General features: G+C 40.3%; 1 protein-coding gene and 2 long non-coding RNA genes across 4 annotated transcripts in view; 1 reads left to right on the top strand and 2 right to left on the bottom strand.

The window, feature by feature from the left end:
- Positions 1–16,811, top strand: part of SEMA6D (semaphorin 6D) — a 132,917-nt gene extending 116,106 nt beyond the window's left edge. The window contains 19 exon segments of the mRNA XM_017805072.1: positions 2,223–2,382; positions 2,755–2,866; positions 3,451–3,511; positions 3,625–3,687; positions 3,782–3,883; positions 4,104–4,194; positions 4,472–4,591; positions 5,083–5,171; positions 5,922–6,139; positions 6,248–6,379; positions 6,576–6,731; positions 6,815–6,988; positions 7,702–7,842; positions 7,944–8,021; positions 8,851–8,912; positions 9,257–9,313; positions 11,108–11,275; positions 13,379–14,057; positions 14,059–16,811. Of these exon segments, the coding sequence (XP_017660561.1) occupies positions 2,274–2,382; positions 2,755–2,866; positions 3,451–3,511; positions 3,625–3,687; positions 3,782–3,883; positions 4,104–4,194; positions 4,472–4,591; positions 5,083–5,171; positions 5,922–6,139; positions 6,248–6,379; positions 6,576–6,731; positions 6,815–6,988; positions 7,702–7,842; positions 7,944–8,021; positions 8,851–8,912; positions 9,257–9,313; positions 11,108–11,275; positions 13,379–14,057; positions 14,059–14,680 (3,234 nt within the window). The 5' untranslated portion in view covers positions 2,223–2,273 and the 3' untranslated portion in view covers positions 14,681–16,811.
- On the bottom strand, positions 5,134–17,307 carry LOC108492592. Of its 2 annotated transcripts, none has more exons than XR_001873164.1 (3): positions 17,153–17,307; positions 12,648–12,699; positions 5,134–5,228 (listed from the first exon to the last, which is right to left on the bottom strand). It is a non-coding gene; the product is annotated as an uncharacterized LOC108492592 (long non-coding RNA). The 2 variants fall into 2 exon arrangements; XR_001873163.1 differs by lacking the exon at positions 5,134–5,228 and adding an exon at positions 12,310–12,533.
- A 3,222-nt stretch (positions 17,308–20,529) lies between these two features.
- Positions 20,530–23,393, bottom strand: LOC108492593. The gene is made up of 3 exons (XR_001873165.1): positions 22,902–23,393; positions 21,823–22,056; positions 20,530–20,656 (listed from the first exon to the last, which is right to left on the bottom strand). It is a non-coding gene; the product is annotated as an uncharacterized LOC108492593 (long non-coding RNA).
- Positions 23,394–24,567: the final 1,174 nt, after the last annotated feature.

Raw genomic sequence — 24,567 nt, 5'->3', positions numbered from 1 at the left:
AAGGAAAGTGAGGAAAAAAGGATCTCTGCCCATGCTTGGTACAGGCAGAACTTGTGCAGTTTGCAGGCTGTGTGTGATTTGCAACTGGGCCAGGGTCTCTTTGAGTCATGGTGTGTGGGCCACGAACAGCCTCATCTTCTATGCTAACTACAGCCTGCATGGCTGGGAGAGCTTCTTGCTCTTTGGCAATTTGTATTCATTTGTTCTCCAAGAAAACAAGGCTTCAGGGAGGACTTTCACTAAGCACCTTATGGATGTTACTGTGCACTGACTCAACGTACAGTTTTGTGCCTCCCCTTTCTCTTTCACTGGGATAGCAGTGGATTGGATATTTGGAGCCTGCTTTTCTTTAAAAAAAGAACCAAAAAAAAAAAAGATTGTGTAACCATTAATGATTTGTTATTGTGTCTGGGAGCCACTGTGCTGCAGGACTTTGCTCTAATGGTGCTTTCACAAGAAAGAACTAATTTGACTAACTTTATTAATTCCAGTTTGTTTTAAGTTTGCTCATTAGTAATTTAACGCAAGATGCTTCAGCTGAAGAGGCCATGTCAGGACAAGGAAGAGCAGAGGGAAAGTGCCAGGAATCATTAGTGTTTATTAACCACTGCACTCATCAATCTTGACTAAGAGCACAGCCCATTCGTTCTGGACTGGTGGACTGAGATACAGAAATATCATTAACAGTGGAAAATGCTTCTTTCCAGGTCAGTCTGTAATGGGCAGGCATCCAGACAACACCCCCGCCCCCATCCCCAAAACATTACCAGCCTCTCGGTTGCTCTGCTCGCAGTCCAGCCTGAACTGACAGCTCAGCAGCCTTGTGGAAGGAGGAAGCCCTGCCCTTAGCCAGCCGTAGTATCAATTAACAAATACAGCATTTTTGTCCCCAGTAAGCATTGCTGAAAGGTTAAGTGTTGTTATGAAGGGGTTTTTTTAATTGCTTTTCAAATTATTAAATGATTAATACTTTTGTGCTTTGCTAGATCGGGTCTGGCACCTTGTGCTGGCAACGTGTTCCTCTCACTGCAATTCCTGAAACATTAAAATGGAAAGGTTTCTTTTTTTTCCTGTTTAGACAAAGCATTTAATAACTAATTTCAGCAACTGCAAGGCATTGAGCTGATGACTCAGAGCTCTGACCTGTGAATCAGGGCTGAATGAATGCCTCCAAAAGGTTGGAGGAGGGAATAATACAACATTTGCCAGGTTTCTAATGAGAAATATGACCCCTGCCCAGACCACTTGCGGTCATTAAAGATCACATTTCACTTTGAGATGTGTTTTCTTGCATCCTACCCAAATTGCAACTTGAGTAGTTACATTCTTGCTCACTAAAATATCTCTGTGGTTTAATTGGAGAAGTTATGTTTCCCTTCCCCTCTTAAAAGCTTTGTTGTATAAAGTTGTGGTGCTATCATAATCTGTAGTGTACAGTCTATAGGGCACACACAACCCCCCCCCAGTGAAAGGCTCTGAAGTTGCTGGCTTTCAACAGTATAAAATAGAATGAGGGGGAAAGTGGCATCTTGGGAACCCAATTCAACATTATCCCTTCATTTAAGTCTCTTGCCACCCTTGCAAGACGTGTGACAGTGCTGTAAGGGCAACATTTTGCATTTACTGTGCATATGTGTAAGTCACTGCAGAAGACAAAGCATCAAGTGCCTGGTCCTTGGCATAAGGTCTTTGACAATGGGCATGTTAGACTGAGTACCGATGGCACAGCCTGGAAACAAGCACTAATATTAAAACACAGCATGGGTGTTTGGACAGACTGTGTGTGCCATGACGTTTTGTGGATAAGATTTAGGTATTTTATGAGAAATGGGTTTTTATTGGATGACATTCAGTGATAGAGGGGATGGAAAGAGATTGCAGTTTAATTAAAATTCTAATCCCAAGTTTGACAGTTTTTCTTGCCAGGTCAGCAGCCTGCATGTTCTGATTCCTGTGAATTAAATGGGCTGACAGTTGTCAGCTTCTTTGGAAATGCCTCTAAATCCAGCTAAAAATTAGCAAACATCAATATGTTTCAGGGCAGCTTTGAGTTAGGGGTATGCCATGCAGCAGTTTTCCATCAGTGTGCCTACGGGAGCCTTTCCTAAGCTCCAGTTTAGTCCACTGCTGCCAGTGCTCAAATACAGACAAAATCTGCTGTAGGAAGTCACGTTTACTGTCCTGTGCAGCTGAAATCTCACTGTTGTCTTCCTGTTTTCCAGGTAGTTAAACAGTGTTTCCACAAAGGTAGTGCTGCTCATCCTTCCCCAGCCATGAGGCTCCCTCTGCTCTGTGCCTTCCTGACGCTAATGAGCCTGTCCCGGTGCCGAGCTGTCAGCTTCCCTGAGGACGAGGACCCCATTAACGTTGTTGACTACCACTGTAAGTTAATCTGCAAGTGGTGCTAAACACCAGGGAAAAAGTTTTAATGTTGATTTTTTGGGGTTTTTTTTCCTTGGGAGATTGAAAAAAAAAAATCCGATTCCTTTCAAATTGAAATGTGTTTACTGGCTTTGTATCTTTAATAGAACACTTAATCATTTTCTTAAAAAAGCAATCAGAAATACAGCAATAACTTCAGGAAAAAGAACATTTGCTGACATTAGCCATCTTTTTCTCATTTATATTCAAGACATTACTCAAGGAATTTAGTTTAAACCCTTCTACACCTAGTATATACAGCTAATCAATGCCATATATTGATTCTTTAGCTCTATAATCCTGAGTGATGGTGTAGCCCATTTTTACTTGCAGATTCAAGGCAATATCCAGTATTTAGAGGACGCCCTTCAGGCAATGAATCTCAGCACAGACTGGACTTCCAACTAATGCTGAAAATTCGAGACACACTTTATATCACTGGCAGGTAATTTTCCTTCACTCAGTTCATTAGATTAAAATTCTTTTCTCTTCTGGTTTTGCATTTATGTGTAAAATTCATTTAGAAAAATGTGCAGAATATGATAAAAATTAGAATTGGGAAAGGACTTCCCAGAGAAATATACCATATCTATGGCCAGTGCATGAAAATTGGATTTGAAGGCTGCAGTTACTGTAGTTAGGCTAAAACCAATGATCAAATGCTCTTTTCCCTCTTTTATATTGCTGCCCTGCCTGATAAAAACCTCTCCTGATCGCTTTAAACTTGGACTGACACGTCAGGGATGTCAGAAGTGAGGATTACACACTTGCATATTTACAGCCTGGGTTAGTCTTTAACTGAATGGGCAGGCAGAGATGAGGAGCTGGACACTGCAGGTGCTGCTTAAGGACCACACCAATAAAAATCAAAACCACCCCATGTTTCCCATGAACAACCTTCTCAGAAAATCCAAAAGCATTTCATAGGAGTTTTTGGTCTAACACAATATTCTAAAAATCAGTTTAGCTTATCAAATACAGGACCATAGAATTAATGAATTTACTGGAGTCTTTTTACTCTGCAAACAGGGACCAGGTTTACACTGTAAACTTAAATGAAGTTCCAAAATCAGAAGTTACTCCAAGCAAGGTGAGTAGATGCAGGTGCTGGAAAGGGAGAGGTGTTTTCTTTGGGTTTAATTTTTTTTTAAGAATTTTCTGTGGAAAGGAATTTTAGTGTTCTTTTCTGGTCTTATTTAACAGAAATTAACATGGAGATCAAGGCAACAGGACAGAGAGAACTGTGCTATGAAAGGCAAACACAAAGTAAGTTTAGGGTTAATAAACATTGTAGAAAAATTATGCTAGTATTTACTATATATGTGAAGTCTGTGATTGATACATATTATTCTCTTTTCAGGATGAATGCCATAACTTCATTAAAGTCTTTGTTCCAAGAAATGATGAGATGGTGTTTGTCTGTGGAACAAACGCATTTAACCCTATGTGCAGATACTATCGGGTAAGAATATTGCAGACGTCACTAATCTGTTACTGATTTTGCTTGCACTGATTATGCTTTAGCAAATACAGCCAGTGTGATTGGGGAGTGCTTCAAGGTGAAATAAAAACAGACAGAAGCCAAGGTGCTGAATTAAGTTTTGTGGAAAGACAGTGTTGTGCTTTTGTGCCAGTGCACAAAATAGAAATGACACTATCACCCATTTATTCTTCTTCTCCAGCTGAATACCTTAGAGTATGATGGGGAGGAAATTAGTGGTTTGGCAAGATGCCCATTTGATGCCAGACAAACCAATGTCGCCCTCTTTGCTGGTAAGAACTTTTGCTTGTAATGAGTCTAAATGATTAATGACACCAAAGGAGCCAGAGAGCTTTTAAAGCAAGCACAAGAAAGCTAAAGGTGTCATGGTGCCCCTACTCTTAAATTTTTAAAGGGCCTCCAAAGGATCAGAAGCTGACCTGCTAATAAATAGGTTACAGCAATTTGGGGAAGTGTGACAGCAAAAAAAATGGGGGAAAATACAGGCTAATCAGAATTCTCTAGATTATTAAAGGCCTCTTAATATCATGTTTTCAACTTCCGTTTTAGATGGAAAATTGTATTCGGCAACAGTAGCAGATTTCCTGGCAAGTGATGCTGTTATTTATCGCAGCATGGGGGATGGATCTGCCTTAAGAACAATAAAGTATGATTCCAAATGGATAAAAGGTAATTTGGGGAGTATTTTCCCATACACATAGCAAATGTAATTTCAGTGGCACAGGTCAGGTAATTCACAGCCAGCATGCTTTACACATATGCTACAATGTCAGCATGTATGAGGCTTTCAGTGTGGTATCATTACAATAAAAAAGCTGTTTAATGCAAAAAAAAAAAAAAAAAAAAGGAAAAATTTTTGTTAAACACTTCAGTGAATGAATTTGCAGTAACAAAATACCATAGCTGAAATAGAATTTCTGCGAGGCCTTTTTACAGTCTAGTAGCCAACACTAAAGACTTCAAGTTCACTTAAACTCCAGTTTCAAGTTCATTTAAATTCCAGTGCACCCTTATTTGGCCATCCCAAAGTATCTGGAAGACTGGAGCTCACATTGGCTGGTGTGGGCCTGGGGGGGAACCGCCAAGTCACACAGCACAGTCAGTGTCGTATGATGACTGAGCAGCTCTTTGAAGTAACTTGTCCTTGCTCTTTCTTACAGAACCACACTTCCTCCATGCCATAGAATATGGGAACTATGTTTACTTCTTCTTCCGAGAAATCGCTGTAGAGCACAACACCTTAGGCAAGGTCAGTATCGTCAGGGAGCTGTCGGGTGGGTGTGAGTCGCAGCAGAAAGAGATCATCCTAAACCAGCATCAGGAACAAGCACAGTTTACAATATGAAGTAGGGACTAATACAAAGGTTGCACAGTTTTCCCATCATTATAATTTACAGGGAGGGAAATAAAGGAGAAATAGAGCAGTGCATTCTTCAACCCAAAAGCTGTTTCTGGTCTCTAAGCCTTGCTGTTAGGTGAGCTCACTACAGGTATCTTTCAGTGTGCTGATGCCTTAACTCTTGCGGCAAGTAATGGAAAATCTGAGGGTGTTTTCATGCTTATTAAAGAAACAAAAGAAAACAACACAAAAGAAGAGTTTCAAAGAAGTTTCTCTAATGTCCCTGGATATTGAATAATTCAGTCATGCCAGTATAGAGTATAATACTCATGCCTCACCATGGAAGGATATTCTACAATAAATTATTAAATCCTTTACACATGGTTAATTAAAGGCTTTAAATCTCAATAACAATACAATTTTGAAGGGGAAAAAGGGTGGGGACAAGCTGTGAAGATGCATTTGCTTTGTGATACATTATGATGCCTGTGCACTACGAGATGAACACGGTTTGCTTTCATCTTTTCTGTGCAGATAAATGACAGCGTCCTGTTAACAAAATTATCTTTGCTGTTTTATTAACAACTTGGAAACAAGCACTGTTTTCTTTGCATCTCTCAAGCCTTCCTCCCTTTTCCTTTCTTTTTTTGTCCTTGACAGGCTGTGTATTCCCGTGTGGCACGCATATGCAAAAATGACATGGGGGGATCCCAAAGGGTCCTGGAGAAACATTGGACATCCTTTCTGAAAGCTCGACTCAACTGCTCAGTTCCTGGGGATTCATTCTTCTACTTTGATGTTCTGCAGTCTATCACAGACATAATAGAAATCAATGGAGTGCCCACAGTTGTTGGTGTATTCACCACACAGCTTAACAGGTGAGAGATGAGCAACTTTACATCAAAGGTACTTCTCTGGTTCTCTCTTACACTGAGATTGCTGCCATTGTAGTCTGAGTTCTTGCAACTGTTTTTCTAATTTTACAGCATCCCTGGTTCAGCAGTGTGTGCTTTCAGCATGGATGACATTGAGAAAGTCTTCAAAGGCAGATTTAAAGAACAAAAGACTCCTGACTCTGTTTGGACAGCTGTACCTGAAGACAAAGTACCAAAGCCAAGGTAAAAGGTTCTTACTTATGATGTCATAACACTGTTCTTGTAAAGAGCTACCTTAAATCAACTGCACTCTTGAGTGCCTTGTTGGGTAAAACCCAAAGCAGAACTTGACACTTCAGCCATAAGGATGCTCATTAGCTGTCTGCCTTCTCTCATTAGCCAAAATACCAAGAGGAAAACAATGCTATTCTCATTTCAGACCTGGCTGCTGTGCAAAACATGGCCTAGCAGAGGCTTACAAAACCTCCATTGATTTCCCAGACGAAACGCTCTCCTTCATCAAATCTCATCCTTTAATGGATTCAGCTGTTCCCTCAGTCACTGAGGAGCCTTGGTTTACCAAAACACGTGTCAGGTATGACATTGTTCAAAAATAACACATGTGAAAAGGAAAACAAGAAAACTTGCTGTTAATGATATGCCTTTTGGTCTTGCTAGATACAGATTGACAGCAATAGCTGTAGATCATGCTGCTGGACCCCACCAGAACTACACAGTCATATTTGTTGGCTCCGAAGCAGGAGTAGTACTTAAAATCTTGGCAAAGACCGGGCCCTTTTCTTTGAATGACAGCGTATTACTGGAAGAGATTGAAGCATATAATCATGCAAAGTAAGTATTACCAGAACATCTAAGCTTTTCATCTAGTACTTGGTACCTAGCTAAAAAAGATTATAGTAAGAGAAAGCCAGCTCATTATCACCAACATCACCACTTGTTTGTCATTTCATCATGTTCCTCATGCTGAATAACCTGAAAATATTTGGTCACTTGCCATTTTGCATGGGTTGAATGAACAACCTAATTCCACTCCAGTGACGTCAGTGGCACAGTCTAATTCTCCCACAAGTACTTCTGAAACGTCAGAAGTATCTGCTGATGTTAAATAATCTGAGCTTATCTTGAGGGGTTGCTCAGGAGTGACCAGTAATGTATAAACTACATCTGATCATTTTAAACTTGCTTGTTCTGGCACAAAGAATTTGGGAATGGAAATGTTCCAGTTAGACTCTACAGGCATCCAATATAGGACTCCTCTTCTGCTCTCTCAAGATATTTAGGCTGACTGAGAGAACAAAGAAAATGGATTTGGATTTTTTTTTTTAGTTCAGCAAATTTGTCACCTAGCTGTAAATAGCAACCAGAAGCTGGCATTTGATAACTCACAGATTTGTTTCCAAAATGACTCAGCAAAGACTAGTAGGTTACATTTGTATATATAAAAAGTCTCTTTTCAGTATTTACACAGACAATAAATAAAATATTTACTGCACAAGGTACTACAGTCACTAAAGCAATGACCTCCCATTATTTTTGCTGAACAGGTGTAATGGAGAGAGCGAGGAGGACAGAAGAGTCATTTCCCTTCAGCTGGACAGAGACCACCATGCTCTGTTCGTGGCCTTCTCCAGCTGCGTCATTAGAATTCCTCTGAGTCGGTGTGAGCGTCACGGGTCATGTAAAAAGTATGGTTACATTCCTGAATTCCCCCTTAAAGGGAGGGCACCAACATCTCTTGGGAAGGAAGTAAAAAATGCATGATTTTTTGGTTTTTTTCTCTTGCAAGGGCATGTATTGCTTCACGGGACCCGTACTGCGGCTGGTTAGACCATGAGACTTGTGGAAGAGTGACACCAGGCATGTTGTAAGTACTCCTTTTCAAATTAGCCCAGCGTCTCTGTATATGCTTTACAGACCCCATGAGCTCAAATCCCGTGCCTCTTCCCTTGCACACAGTTAATAAATCTCCATTTTTTTAAACACATTTTTTCAGTGCACTGTGCACATAAGAGAACAGAATGCTAAAGTCTGGCCTAATTCTGCAACCTTTGGGTGAAGACTTGCTTTCAGTGGGAGTTTTACATGTGCAGGAGGACGAGCAAACTTGTAGGAAGAGCAGTTGGAAGCAGGAAGGCTGCCTGCAAACCTGAGCAGCTCAAAGAGGAGAGTACAGAGTATCCCCTCCCAGGCATGCTCCCGGCCAGGGCACAGCCAATTGCAAATATGAAAGCACAGGATTCAGAGTGGGAAGAGTAAGGTTGTGCCTCTGTGCTGGAGCTGGGGTGATATATATGCATACCAAAGGCATTTTGCACAAATCAAGTCTGTAATATATGGTGCATTAGCAGCTGTATCTTAAAAAGAGGCCTTTGTAGCAGGCCAGTGCAAAGTTTAACTAGTATAATTGGACGTTGTATCTAAACCCAAGAGCATGCCCAATGGAGAAGACATGATGCAGTTGCTAAAAAAAAGGGATTTTTTTTTTCTATTTCCTGGCATAAGCACACACAAAGAGTTTTAAAGCCTGGGCTATAGCTAACTTGTGCATTTTGTGAATTCTTTGGGCCATACACTGGCTGTTGGATATGTTCCTATTTGCTGCTTCCAGGGGAAAAAAAAATAAAAATCTCCATTTGTATCCTTACTAATACTGTTAATTGCAGGTTCTCTTTGTTTGTTTCATACAACCACAGCACTGGAGGATACATCCAAGATGTCGAGTACGGCAACACGGCGCAGCTTGGGGACTGCCATGGTAAGGCACAGTCGATGCTGCTCCTTTGTAATGTCTCACTGTAGTCTGTGGCCACACCTCACTGTGGATGTTAAATTTCTGATGAGCTTTTCAGTAACATGATGAACACATCACCTGGTGTTACTGTGAATGTTCACAAAGCTGAGCTTTTTGGTCCTGGGTGGCAGAGTTTTTGTCTTTCCTTCACCAGTTTACAACTATTTGGGGTCTACAGCAAAGTATTGAAGAATTTATTTTTTATAAGCAGTAATATTTTAGTTTTTATTTTCCATTACTCAGGTTTGAGATCTTTTGCTTTCTTTTTGTTACTTTTTACTGATTACTTGTTCCTTTAATTCTTTTAGAAATTTTGCCTACTACAGCTACACCAGATTACAAAATATTTGGCGACCCAACATCTGGTTAGTTTTTTTTAATTTTTTGAATTAATGACCTTTACTTTCCTTCAGTTCAGCATTTTCAGCCCTTTTTTCCTTCCTTTTGCACAGTTGGCAGTCCTCCATTTTTGTGCTTTTACTCATGTTCCCACTGATGGTAAAGATAGTCAGACTCTTCTCACTCAGCACTTCACCCTGTGTAGCCGCATGTTAACAGCTCATTATTTATTGAGCCATCTTTTATTAAAGAGCCTGATTAACATAGATGACATCTTCACTGCACGAAGTCCACTAAGCTTTACTCTTTATCCCCAGCCATGTGTTTGTGAATGCCCCTATTGGTCATCTCTAGTAGATGAATGGCAGAACTTCATCATCTTCCTCCTTACCTCTCCTTTTCTCTTTTCCTTCTTTCCCAGCAAGCTTTTTGCACAAATACACATTTTCTAAAATGTGTATTTCTATATTTTTGAAATGCTTTAAGTAGTTTATGCTAATGGCAAAAAATTTAACATCACAAACTGTGTAGCTGAATGAGAACTTGTGTAGACAAAAGTGGCTTAGAAAGAACATTGTGCATTGTCAGATGGACTTTCACATCCTTTTCTCCTCCAGTGACTTTTCTAATAGTGTTTCCAGTGTCGGCCTCTGGTGTTCTGGGACACCAGAGTGCTCCTCTGTTGAACTCAAGAGCAGAACCTGTGTTGACTTCAACAGGAGCAAGACTCAGCCCTTATTTTCCAGTCTTTGGTTCTGGAACTTGGGTCTTTCCTTTCAAACCAAGGGCACATTTCTGACTGACAAATACGAAAATAATCTATTTGTATGTTAAATTTGCAAGGGTGAAACAAGAACATTATTTTGTGGTTTGGTTTCTGACATTTTCACTTCTGTAACATGACAAGAAGTTTGAGACAAATATCTTCCACATCTGTTTACTCATAATGCAAGTTAGAGACTCACTTAGGAAAGCAAAACAAAACCGTGTTACACGGAAGTGCTGCCTGGCTTCATGAGTGTTTATTGACTGAATTTTCAGTGTGATATTTTATGACACAGATACAACTGAACCTTATTTTCAAGTCCTGAATTTGTGTGCTTTTGAAGTACATTTCTCAAGTCCAATTTTGAGCCATAGACCTTCATGCCTAAACCTACTGTGACAGTGAACACAAAACACTTGAGTGTGCAAACTAGACTGTGAATTGTAAACCCAGTTTGATGTGTTTCCTGCTCCTGTCTGTTTTCACGTAGGCTGTGGTGGTTCTGTTCAGCAAACGTACTACAGAGAGCCAGAACCTATGCAACATTATTCCTTAAGAACCATTACAAAATAGAGGTTAAAAGCATTCCTTTTATCCCCACCTGCAGAAATAGCTCATTCAGCAGTTCCAGGTATACCATAATAACAATAATGGAGCTGATCTGGTTTCTCAGGCGTAACCTGTCATGAGCGTATATCTTTCCAAGTAACTTCTTTTTTTTTGAAGATGTTTAAAAGGCAGCCAACTATGTTGTCTCCAATGAAGAATACAGCAATTAAGTAGACTGAGTTGTGCTTTTCACCCCCACAGTTGCTTACTTTAACTTTTGCACTGCTTTCATGTTTGACTTCTCTGGCTTTTTGGCTAGCAGCTGTTGATGTTTAAATGTACTTTTTTCATACTTAAAGTTTTGAAGTGATTGATTTTAATCAGCCATCTGTACTTCTGCAGAGTGTAGGGGGGTCACATTTTGTAACTCCCGTTAAATACTGTCTCCAGTTATAGCTTAGATGTGCCATGAAACACATTAATAAAAATCTGTTTGCCACCACAGACATGAAGTTCTCCTCAGCTTCCATTACCACAATGGCAAGTATCCCAGTTATATCACCTAAAGTGATTGGTTCCTGGAAACCTAAAGTGACTGGCTCTCGGAAATTTGTAGTTCAAGATGACCCAAACACTTCTGATTATTCTGATCCATTATCAGGTGTCCCAAAGGGTAAGGCCTTACCAGGGAATACATTGCAGCTGAATGGAAACCTGATAGTCTCAGCATTGCCTAAGGCTTAAACGTAACAATCATGATTGTTGGGCTATATTTTACACCCATTTCCTCTGAATATGCAGACAGTGCAATCATGTTTTTCATATATACTTATCCTGTGGACAAAATGCTGCTTAGAGATTATAATGAGAAACACAGATAATAAGCTCAGCCTTTTATTCCTGGGATGTTTCAAAACTCCCATTGAAATCAGTGGGAGTTCTGGATGCATTAAAAAAAAATTACCTTCAAGACTTGCCTGTACCTCTGTTTGTTGTTTTCAAACCAGTCTAGTTTGGTTAAGACTATTAGTCCTCCTGAATGGTTGCTTATGTTTGGGTTTTTTTCATTTGGGTTTTTTCATTTGGGTTGAAGGTGGGGGGGAAACAGAAAACAAATCAGAGCTCAGTGACAGATTCGTGTGTTAAATGGGGCATATCCCAAACACTGCTTGCCTGGAGCATGTTTCTGAAGAACGTGGGTCAGAGTAAGAATGTGCTGAATTTTTATTCTCTGGATATGAGCATCAGTTTACAGATGGTCTCAGTACATACTGAGACACGCAGAGATTTTTAGCTAAACACAAAAAGAAACCTATTCTGCCTGTAGTTCATCCTTCTGTTCACTTAGCTAAGTGAACCTTTGATTAGGCTGTTATGGCAACAGAGACTTTAATTGAGTAGGACTATTGCAGTCAACCACAGAATCGAGAAGCTTCCAATCCAATAACCAAAACTTAACACAATTCTCCATCAGTGCACAGTACAGTGAGGTGACAGACATGTTTGCACAATTCTGTATTTACTGAAAAATCTCACCAGCCAAAAACCATTTGTGTTTTATTACCATTCACCAAAACATATCAGGTTTCCTATCAGCCATTATGGCAGTGCATTTGTCATTTTAATTTGTTGCAGCTATTTTCCGTTTTGCTTTAAGTTTTTATTATCATTTGCTCTTGGTTCTGAATCACATTTTGTGTCGTAGCTATTAATGAACTTTACTCATGTTTTCCTTCTTCTTCTGCACAGTGCCATTAAAACCTGTAACCCTGAACATTAACAATGTTCAAAGGCCTTGCCTCTAACAAAAAGCAAATCTGTTCCTTCCCTCTTGCTCTTTCATTCTAACATCTCTTGGGATAGCAACAGAATTACTTTCATTAAAAACTAACATTGTCTTAGCTGCAAGATGTCTGTGGTTGCTTTAAAATCTCAAAAAAAAACAAAGGGAGCTTGTTAATACACAAATAAAAAAATTAATCAAATATTCAACTTCTTAGTCTAAGCTAAAAGTTTCTAAATTTTAACATTCTCTAATGACTTACCCTGCAAGTTGGTTTTTTTTTATGTTATGTAAGTATTTATGTTCATTATTGGCTAAAAAAAAAAAAGAAATAAAAATTAGTGCTCTAACAGAATCACATGATCCTGAACTTCAAGACTTGTACATTAATATAGTGCCAGGTGTGCACTACGGGGCCAGCAACATGGGGGTGGAGTAGTTCACAAGTTTTGCACCGTATTACAGTAGCATGGTTATAACAATGCAGTATGTACTTTGTACATTTTTACACAACATTTGCATAATCCTGTCTCTCCTTTGATACTGATTTATGAGTTGGGCAGAAAAGAGAGAGAAATCCATCCATGAGTTATTAATTGCTGTCTGGCCCAGTAGGACCTTCTAACCTCAATTTTCCAGCAGAAATCATTAATGTTAATAACATAAGGCCCCTACTTGTGAGCCTTAAAGGAAATTTGGGGACAGGCTAAACAAAACATAAGGAGAGAGAAACTTCGACAAGAATACCTTATTATCAAAGCAGATAGACAGTCTTCATTTAGACTGGTCAATGCTCACACAGTCATTTTTATTTATAAAATTATTTGCATTCACCAGTGGTGTGAATTGCAGAATCCTACTGAGTTACACCAACACAACACCCAGAGCACTTACAAACACTGAGTAGACACTTCCCTGAGGGAGGCTGTCATCTTCTGAAATGTGTCAGTGTGAATACCTGTAGATTTATGATGTCCTGCCTGTTTTTTGCAGGTGTAAGGTGGGAAGTACAATCAGGAGAGTCCAACCAAATGGTACATATGAATGTCCTAATCACTTGTGTCTTTGCCGCTTTTGTCCTGGGAGCCTTTATTGCGGGAGTGGCCGTTTACTGTTACCGGGATATATTTGTACGGAAATCCAGAAAAATACACAAAGATGCAGAATCGGCTCAGTCCTGCACGGACTCCAGTGGGAGCTTTGCCAAACTGAATGGGCTGTTTGACAGTCCCGTCAAGGAATATCAACAGAACATTGATTCACCCAAACTGTACACAAACCTGCTGACTAGCAGGAAGGAGTTGCCTCCAAATGGTGATACAAAGTCCATGATTATGGACCACAGGGGACAGCCTCCAGAATTAGCTGCACTTCCAACTCCTGAATCTACACCAGTTCTTCAACAAAAGACTCTGCAGGCTATGAAAAGCCAGTCGGACAAAGCGCATGGTAACCTCAATGCTTCACGGAAGGAAACCCCACTAAAAAGCCCTCAGTTTTTTCCTTCCAGTCCTCCACCCCACTCTCCTCTAAGTCATGGACATATTCCCAGTGCTATTGTTCTTCCCAATGCTACCCATGATTACAATACATCTTTCTCAAATTCTAATGCGCACAAGGCAGACAAAAAGATGCAACATATTGATCATCCACTTACAAAACCATCCAGCAAAAGACCACAGGAGATCTGTTGATTCCAGGAACACCCTGAATGATTTTCTGAAACACTTAAATGAAACTACTAATAATCCCAAAGCAATTATGGGAGATATTCAAGTGGCCCACCAGACTTTAATGCTGGATCCAATGGGCAATATGTCTGAGATCCCACCTAAGGTTCCCAACAGGGAGGCATCTTTATACTCTCCTCCATCAACTCTTCCAAGAAACAGTCCCACAAAACGAGTGGACGTTCCCACCACCCCTGCAGTACCAATGACCTCTTTGGAAAGGCAGAGAGGTTATCACAAAAATTCTTCACAAAGGCACTCGATATCTGCCCTTCCTAAAAACTTAAACTCACCAAATGGTGTTTTGTTATCCAGACAGCCAAGTATTAATCGTGGAGGGTACATGACCCCCACGGCAGGCACAAAGATGGACTACATGCAAGGGACGCCTGTCAGCGTTCACCTCCAGCCTTCCTTGTCCAGGCAAAGCAGTTACACGAGCAACGGCACCCTTCCTCGTACAGGAATAAAGAGGACACCCTCCTTAAAACCCGACGTGCCACCAAAACCCTCATTCGTTCCTCAGACAACTTCAGTCAGACCACTGAACAAATACAGTTACTAGGACATGTCTGTGCTAAAATGAGTGTGGCATTGACCTGTACAGGTTGTGAGATGATGTTGTGGTAGACACATTAGACAGAGACTTGCTTGTTATTAAGGAGAACAAAGTGGCCAAAGAAACTGTCTTTACTTCAGCAACATCTGTGTCTTGCCACGTGTAGCTGTATGTAGCAAGACTTCATGTACTTGCTACGAGCAAACACAAAAGAACAAAGGAAAGTGCTGGTCATTACATTTCTTTTGTTTGGAGCTAAGGAGACATGTAGCACAATGGGGTGGGGGCTACGTTACTGTTCTAAATAGCTAAAAACAGTTATTGGGAAAAAATCAGTAAGCAAATACTTGAAAAATGGGTTCCATTTTAGACTGCCATTAAGTGTGGTCATTCCCATTAAATGTGAACATTTTACTATGTATGCATTCACCTTGCCTCTTGCACAAATGTCAGAAAATGGTAATGTCTCAATGAATAGCTGGGTTAATAATCAATTTGCTGGAATTCAGTCTCTGGCCCAACTGTAGCATTATTTTTTTTTTCTCTCCATGTGTGTGGCATTTTGTTTTTGCCACAGATAAGCTGTGCGTGTGTGTGGATGTGCGTGTGTACTGTACACACTAGGATGTACTTAGATTCCCATTGCATCTTTTATGCTATGGAATTGTTTACATTGAGCATGACTGAACAAACAGATGACTCTGCCTTCTGCAGCCCGTTGGGTTCAGTTTGGAGCCAGCTAAGGATGAACTGCGCATCTCTGACAGCCTCCTGAGCGGTAACGCCTTGATGAAACAGTCACCCGGTGAAAGAGTGCAGATATGTTTAATTCTTCATAACTCTGTTATGCTGCTATTGATTCAGAGCTGTGCATTTCAAAAATCTAGTGTTTTGGGCTGGAACGGGGGAGTTTTACTGTGTTTCCACAGTGCCTCCATCCAATACCTGGCCACTGTGAACTTGAGCCCCTGTACTTCTCATTGAGGGCAGCTACTAATCAATTCACTTGACAAACGCCTGTGTAACTGGAGAAGGTTACATTTTTGTTGCATTTAATTATGCCCTACACGCTGATAGACTCTTGTCAGTAAAAAAGAAGAAACATTAATTGGCCTGGCAGAAGCAGTCTGTGAAAACTCAACAGTAGTGCAATCAATTTGTTTTTGTTGTGTAAAGTAAGGTTTGTTTTTTTCCAAAGTCATGCAGGTAATGACAATATTCTGTAAATATTATGTGTGAGTTTACCTGAATCTGTGCATTTTGTGCCTTATTCATGCAAATGATAAAAGTACTAAAAAAAAAAAAATTAAATCTGTCAAGTGTTCTCACTATAGCACATATCTCCCGAGTGCCAGTTGTAAAACCTCTCAACAGCACCCAAAAAAAAAAAAAGGATAAAAAGCAAGAATAATTAATGGTAACTAAAGGCAGCCTACAATCCAAGAAGACAGCAGCATTAAATCACCTTACCATGATAAACATTCCACTCCAGCTCTCTGAAGGATCAAACAGTTATAATGTGAAATCAAATGAGGTTTCTAGGGTAATGGAACACCTGCTAAAGTTGTGTAAGCTATTTAGTAGGGTTTACAGTATCCACTTGCAGCTGATGTTCAACACAGATGGCTATTTTAGCTTGCAAACTACACACTACCACATTGTTTATTGAACATAACTATAGAAATAACCATGGCAGAGGAATATTCATGAATTAGTGGGACAAATAACTGCAATGGGTTTCAGAGACGGTGGAGATTTATATTATGTGTTCAAAGGGGAGAAAAGGTTAGTCACTAAAAAACTGGATCTCTGTTACAGAACAAAGAATAAAGGATAGAAGTAGTCATTTCTTCTTGTAAGGCTGTAAGGGACATTTATTTCCTGAGACCTCTGGATCCAAAAATCAATGATCTCTCTTCCTAAACACTTCTGTCTTGCAACTAAAACACTACAGATTAATAACTATTAAAATGTACTCCTTTGTCAAAAGACACAAACTGATCCGAATTCACTTTACAAATATTAATACAGACTTGTGTGACCCGAAAGATAAATGTATGTGAACCCTGATAACCTCCTGTAACATTGTGCTGCCTTGTAGATGGTAATGTGAGTTCTCTCAGTATTTATGTTGAAATTTCTAACATTCAACCTAGTCCTTATTCTGTTAATTTAATAATAAAAGATGCTTTATCCATTTGTGCAAAGGTAAACGCAGATTGTATCTTTTTTAATGGTACGGCATAAAAAAAGTAACCCTAAAATGAAGCTGCTCTATACTATAGAGTACTTTAACATGTATAGATATCTTGTAAACTTGTATTGTGGATGTGTAAATAATACGTTCTTTGGGTTTTTAACACCGCATGTAAAGTCAAAATAAAATATTCCAATGTACTGAGAGTGTAATTTCATTATTAGTGCAGCTGGTTTTAGATGTGTGGTTGGGATTACAATGGAGGAAAAATCTCTGCTTACCTTCAGTAGTTCAGTGAGGAAGGCACGGAGCCATCCCGCCGCTCATCAGCCGTACGGGAATTGCGGAGGTGGAGGTGACACTCACCAGTCCTTCGTCTTCCTTGCAGCTACACGCTGTTCTTGGGGAGCAGTGAGGGTCTGTAGGTGACTTTCAGCCTCCTGAGGTGAATATAAAACGTCCAAGTAACCAGTGTGCAGTGGCAGAACACAGGACAGAGTCAGGGCTGCCCACATGGCACACCGACATGTTGCACTGAATTTGAAAATGTGCCCATGTGCCCATATGAAGCCTTTACTGGAGCTTGATCCAGGTTTCACCTGGGCAAACCTTTCTTATTAAGGTAAAAAAAATATCAATTTTGTGCAAATGCAGCACAGTTTTGTAAGATGGTAGCGTGTTCCTTCTAAAATATAGACTACAAAAGATAGAGCTAATTACTGGTAAAATTAATTGCAGGACATTCCTACATACTTATTAATGCTTAATAATTGAAATTCACATTTCCTGCAGACAGTAAAGCCCAGCAGAAAAATATATGCTGTATATTTAGTATGTGCCAACATCACACTTGATCTTAAGATAATTTAGTAACAGAAAACAACTATAACGTACTCTTTTAATTAAAACTTCATTTTAGATAATGGATAAAAACTATGTTTCTATGAGATTATGCTGTCAAGGTATTAATCATTTGAAATTGCTGCCCATGTTTTAGCAGTACAATGGCACCTAGTTTTATCTTACTAAAAAAAAAAACTTTTACAGTAAAAAAAGGTATGGTGCTTAAAAAAAAAAAAAAGCCAAAAATGCCTCCCAAACCTATAATGGCTCAATAAATATTTTTCTAGTGCCAAAGAAAATTTATATTTTTTTTTATTGGTGTATTATATTTTTTCATTGGATGTCTTTATACATGAAATGAAGCATCAAAGACATACAGCTGTCATATGCTGCAAGCCTGTGCTGCTTTTCCACTTAATTTCCACTAAAATTAACGATGCCTTTGACACCAAAGTGTCAGCCAGTGTGGCTAAAGGTGGTCCTTTCATGGAGAGTCTGTAGCATTTGAAGCACACATCTACTTGTGTCATTTTTAGTCAGGCATTAAAAGTCATTAGAAAATTACAAATTTCTATTTTAGTGACATATAAATGCGCATCTGCAATGCAAATCCTGGGATACTTTTTTGTGTTCAGAAAACGTCTGTATTTTATCTAAAATGTGCCAAGTGACCATTTTCCAGAATTACGTATTTTGATCTATATTGAACCAGCCTTCCCGTAACCAGAGGGATGCGGTGGCTGGACAGGTGTGGCCAGACCATCATCTCTCCAAACATCTGCTGAGCTCAATGACGGCTGCAAACACCACAGAAGTCTATGAAAACAAATATTTACCATTTTTTTAAAAAATAAATACAAGAAAACCTCTCCCTTTATTAACAGAGAGGGAACATGGCAGCCAGTGGCTAAGCAGCCATACCAGCAGCTTCTAAACTGCTTTGTCTCCAAGGATGATGCCAAAGTACTCACCTACAGACACCCCATTCTGGAAGGGAACTGCAGCAATAAGGAAAACTTGGAAAGAAAAGAAACGAACACAGGTTCAGTTTTTCTCCTCCAGTGCTCTCTTGGGTCAATTGGTTGGTTTTAAGCATCCTAAAGTCTCTCTGGAAGAACAATTCATGGCCACAGCTGATGAGCACACAAAGGGTGCTTGATGCAGGTGGGTAGGATCATCCTGGCAAGGGCAGGTCCCAGGCTCAGAGCACAGAGCTGGCCTGAGCACCCAGGGCTGCTGTGGGCACGGGGCAGCAGAGAAGAGGCTGCTGCTCATCTCTGCCTTGCTTTGGTTTTGATAGAAAAAAATAATTTTGAACAGAACACAAAAGGGCTGCAGGCCCACACTAGTGAGATGATTGCAAGAAAACCAATTTGTAAAATCGTGAGTAGTTATCTCTATGACTGTGCTGCCAGCACAAACCTATGGCCTTTTAAATTGGGGTCTTAAAGTAATCAGAGTAGTTAGAAAAATCAGGATGCCTCTGTCTTAGTGCTGTCTTGCTAATGACTCACTCTGTGACCCTGGGAAGATTATGCAGGGTTTATGCAGTAAATGGCTCCTCAGAATGCAGTGTTCTTAGTGCAGTTGGTCTGTTTGTAGCATTTTCCACTTAATGTTTCCTTCTCTATCTGTGATTCTGAGAACCAGCAAGGATATCTTGCAGGTAAATAAAGGGAAGGAGAAATACCTTCCCATCTGGGAAAGGTTAGTATTTGCAGGAGTAGGGAGGAGTTGGTTGGTATTTCCCTGGGTGCCTATTAATTTCATGGCATGGAAAAATATTTTTTAAAAATTGATCACGACAAAATACCTCATAAATGGAGCATCTGGACTTCAGCTAGGATGTGCAAGCTTTTCATATAAAAAGCAGTACCAGGAGACCAACGTACCAAGACTGCATTTGTTGTTCAAATGTCATCATATCACAGTATGAAAGAGCAAGAAACCAAAGGATTTGGGAGGGAAAAAAACACATTAAATATTTAATTAGACTGAGCTTTGCTCAGAGAAGTAGAGATTCTCACCTTTTTATTCAATCCTACTAAAGTTCAGCTGGTGTGAGGGCCTGACTCTGGACCAGCCATTGCTGCCTGCTTGCAAACATTTTTGTAGGCATATTGAGTTGGCCAGACACACATCTGAAATTATAATCTGTGCTGAACTCTCGACTGAGAAACTGTTTCTACTCTGCCTGAAATGAAATTTATTGGAAGCTCTGATTTTATTAGTGCGTTCTGAATTCATCCGATGGCCTGATTTATGGCCTGCTCACTTGCTTTTTTCCTACAGTCACTAATAACTTTTCTGAGCTCCGCTCGTTAAAATTGTAACTAGATCCAAGTCTGTCCAAATGAAGGCAGCTGACCAGAGTGGAGAGGCCAGAGTGTCACAATGTTTAGGTAAGGGTTGAAAATTCCTTGGGCTGCAGTGGTGACACTGCATCCTCTGTATCAGACTGGTGCCTCTGCCCTTCATGTCAGCCAGGAAGATTGTTGCTCAAGCTCCTGTAATGCTTTAAAGGGTAGGGAAGGAGAAGAAAATCTACCACATGGACAAGCTGTCCTGACCATTTTCAGGAATGATCCCCATTTGTCAACAAAAAAAGCAGTTTATGACTGAAAAACTTGAATGGCCAAAAAAAAAAAAATCACAATCTCCAAACTGACCTGCACACACCTTGCTGTCCTTGTTTTGAGAATCAGAAGCAATTTTTCCAGGTCAGAGTCTCACTGACTTGCACAAAATTGAGCAAAGAGTAACAGTTCTCAGTGAAGGCCCTTCTGCAGGATCATACCTGGCTGTAATAGCTGTCTTGTAATTTTTTCCAGTAGCTGACCTTAACCATTGGCAGAGGCAGCCCATGAGCTCACTGGTTTGCTTCTGCAGCAGCATGACAGCCTTTAACATATGTCTGTTCCTGCACAGAAATGGACGGCTGCCTAGTAAGAGAAGAAAGGTGGCAATTGGCTTTTAATTTGGGTCACTTCAAGCACAGGGTTATTTCTCAAATCTTTGATTTACAATACTGGCCTCACATGAGGAAAAAATAATCAAAAGCAGATGAATCATAAAAACAATGCACAAGCTGGCTGCACCTTCCTTTTCCGTGCAATGAATATCCATCTGATTACTCTGATTTCCTCAGGAATACATGTTGGTCAATTAACAGCCTGAGATTTTTTTTTTGTTACAGACTAATGGCAAATATTTATAATCAGGCCGTGCTGTATAACCACAAATGGCCATTAGTCACAGGTTATTGTGCCTTACCAACGATTAGGTGAGAGAAAAGCACTTCCAGTATTAATGCTGCATGTGAGAATTGATTTCTGTGAAAGCTTGTGCATGCAGCTCTGACATTCAGTCTCTGTCACCGTTAGCGCGGGTGAAATACTGACTCCATCGAAGGAGGTGGCAGAGCTGCATGGGGCCAGGCCTTCACCCTCAATCACTCAGACGTTCCCTGAAAGCAAATGCTAAGGAGGGGTGAGCAAGGCCAAAGCAAAATGGGCAGCACATCTACAGGAAAGCATTTGCTGCAACAGGACGCAGCCCCAACATCATCTCTGGCCACATGTGTTTGGTCAAGGCTTCAGGGTAACAAAAATGCCTCTGCAGGAATGGCCTGCTATTTCTGGTGGCTGGAGAGTTTTCCAGCAGGTACTGCCATGGAAGCTGAACCGGCTTGCTTAGGCCAGCTGATGTTTTGTGTGTGAAGTCCTCTTGCCATCTCTGGACCACGGTGTGTGTGGCTGTAACTCTGCTTTTAAATTCACTAGAAAAGCTCAACTGGGACATAAGGTGCCAAACACAAAACTCCCAGGCACGAGAGAAAAGCCTTATAAAGGTACCACAGAGCTCATTGAAACTGCTGCAGGGGGCTGCTGGTGCTAACAGAAGGAGAAGAAAGTGTTTTGTGGTGTTTGTTTCACTTCTATTGGTAGGCATATCAAGATATCAAAATCACAGAATGATTGAGGTTGGAAGGGACCTCTGGAGATCATCTGGTTCAAGACCCCTGTTCAAGCAGGGCCACCTGGACCTACTCATTTGGGAAATCACTGATCTGATCCTGGACTGAATGACAGTAAAAATGATTACTCACCCTTAAAACCCTTTCTAGGAGAACTTTCAGATTAAGCAGGTCTTCTTGCATAAAGGTGAAGTCCTCCTTCTACCCAGGCTGAGGGGAGTTTGAATATTCTATTTTTATCGCAGCACTTACTTCTCTTTGACAAGCATAGAGTGCACATCTCAAATAGTCCTTCACTGTTCAGATCCCAGAAGATATCTGCCGATCCTAATGCACAACGTACCACTCTCCATGCGAGTCTTTCATCTGAAGTGACATCATGATCAAAGGTGAGGTTATCCTGAGTGCAACACACTGTGAGAAAGTCATGTGATGTTTCAGAGCTGCTTCATTACTAGGACGGATAGCTCAGAAAGCACTTGAAAATGACATTTTACTATACATGATATGTTCCATATTACAAGCATTCCTTGCTAGTTCCTGCTGCTTCAGTTAAACTGCAGTAGTTGGTAAAAGACTGGATTTGCTCTTCCACAGGAACAAAACTCCCGGTAGAATTTCTCCCCATATTCTGAGGGAGGGAATATGTCTCAAAAGCCTCTAACTACAGAAGATATTCCAGGCCAGGAGGGACAAAATATCACATAAGACACAAAGCAAGATCAGTTGCCAAAAATATACTTTTTGTCACATTTCAGAAGAAAACCATTTAGAAACCTGTCACCTCAATTTGATGGCAGGAGGGAGGAGAAAAAGTTTGCCCTGAAACTGGCTGACAGAATGGACAGCTTTATGATGTTGGCTTCCAATAAAAATCCTGCACAAATACCACCCAGCTAATAGTGTCAGCACTTTCTATCTAAATCCAGTACTGGACTTTTTACACTCCTCCTTGTGTTCTCTGAAACATAGTTTAACTTATTCTGCACAGAACAATAACTAACTTGTCACGAAGCTGCACTTTGGTATTTTAGTACTCATTTGTTTTTTCATAGAGTCCTTCCAACAAAGGCTTCTCCTCTCCTGAACTGCTGCTTCATAGGATGTTCCAGCCCCACTCCTCTTTGCTTCACATACAAAGTCAAATCAGGATCAGAGGAGCCCAGCTTCAAAATGTCAGACTGCACCTTTTTTATGCCACCCAGTCTCACCTCCAAGGTTGTCACACAACGAATGACAAAACAGAACCTTCTCCAGGATGGTTCTCTATTAACTCCTCAAGCCTCAAGAATGGGCTTCTCCATCTCATCGATGTAACTTGGGTGTTGACATTTGTATCTCTGAAAATTTCCCCAAATCTCCATCAAACGCCCATAAGTAGCTTGTCCGTAACAGGGTCAAGTAGAGCAGTGGGATGACAGACCTACATCAAACCAGGAATCTGAAAGCAAGTCTGGAAAACCAACAGAAACCAGCAGAAGATACATGTGTAAATACCACTCATGCCTTTGAAAATCCCCTCAGCTGTTAGGCCTATTTAATCCTCGCTCTCTGTTCAGACTAACAAAGATGCCAGCTCTGATATGCAACATTCATTCTGTAGACATGGGGAAGAACCATGGCACCTCTGGACAGCAGACCAAATCCCCTAATACCAACTCAAAGAAGCTACAGACACCAGCCAGCTAATGCCTCCTGATGACTAAAGGATTTCAGCCAATAACCACAGACCTACGAAGTCCCCAATACTTTATTTAAGTATTTCTGAACTATCCAAAGGTACAGAATGTGTCTCCATTTTGGGGGTTACTTTCCTTGCTGGGTTCCTTTGCTGTTATGGCTGTTGTTTTAAAATAAAGCAGTTCTGCAATACTAATAAATCTGTGCGGATTTTTTCCCCCTAAGATTATTACAAACGTTGACATTAAATGTACTAGCCTGAACTCAGTTTCTGTCTGATTTAATAAATTCATGCCAGCCAACCAGCAATTTTTTTTTCATTAACCCTGGAGGTTAAATGGAAGTTTACTAAAATAAGAATATGTTAAATGAATAATTTCTCTTGCCTTCTTTCAGGAAGTCTCTCTCTTACCCCAATAATCAGTTCAGCTGCAATGAGATCAATAAGGTCTTTCAATTCAATGAGTAGAAGGCATACATTAAAAGTTGGTAACAAACCTGATAGACTGGAGAAGATATTACAGCCTATTATGGGGTTTTTTGACACTAAATCTATCTGCTAAAAATTCTCGAGAAAAGGTTACTGCCCATCCACTAATATTGCCAAATGGCATAATTTGTTAGTGTTGCTTGAGAAGATTTCCTGGCATTTATCCACAAACACAAGTCTTGTCTGTTAAATACTCATTACAGGAGAAAGCAGACTTTTAATCCTGAAACAAAATAGCTTTAGAAGTCAACCATTCTTGGGCCTTCCCATAAATGGGCACACCAGTTTATCCTTTCCAAGACCACAAAATCCCAGTTGAGAATCCTCCCTTTCCCCATTAAGGAGACTCCCAACCTAATGGCTCACCAAGTATGGTGTGTGCAGTCCCAGATACACTGCACACACCTCCTTGCCACTTTTGTTAGGAACCTGTCTCTTCATAGCAACTGTGTTTTGCTCACCCCAGCAGTGGTCACTCAAGACAGCTCAGCACAGGTTCTGCTTGTGAGCAAAGATTAAATTCACAGTGATTTAGTGTCAGTCTCACTGAAGGACATGGAACAGTATAAAACCCTCCAGTTACATGTTACATTTTCTTTTTGGCTGTAATTATACTAATAGTTTCAGATCATTAAATAGAGCCATCATCACACTTCTATCAATCTCTTAAGCTAAACTTGCAGACTCAAAAGGAAAAGGAGTGAGTT

The sequence above is a fragment of the Lepidothrix coronata genome, unplaced genomic scaffold, assembly GCF_001604755.1.
Source record: "Lepidothrix coronata isolate B3197 unplaced genomic scaffold, Lepidothrix_coronata-1.0 Scaffold11, whole genome shotgun sequence".
NCBI lineage: Eukaryota > Metazoa > Chordata > Aves > Passeriformes > Pipridae > Lepidothrix > Lepidothrix coronata.
Note: the sequence above shows the minus strand (reverse complement) of the source record. Positions and strands in the feature narration are given on the sequence as shown.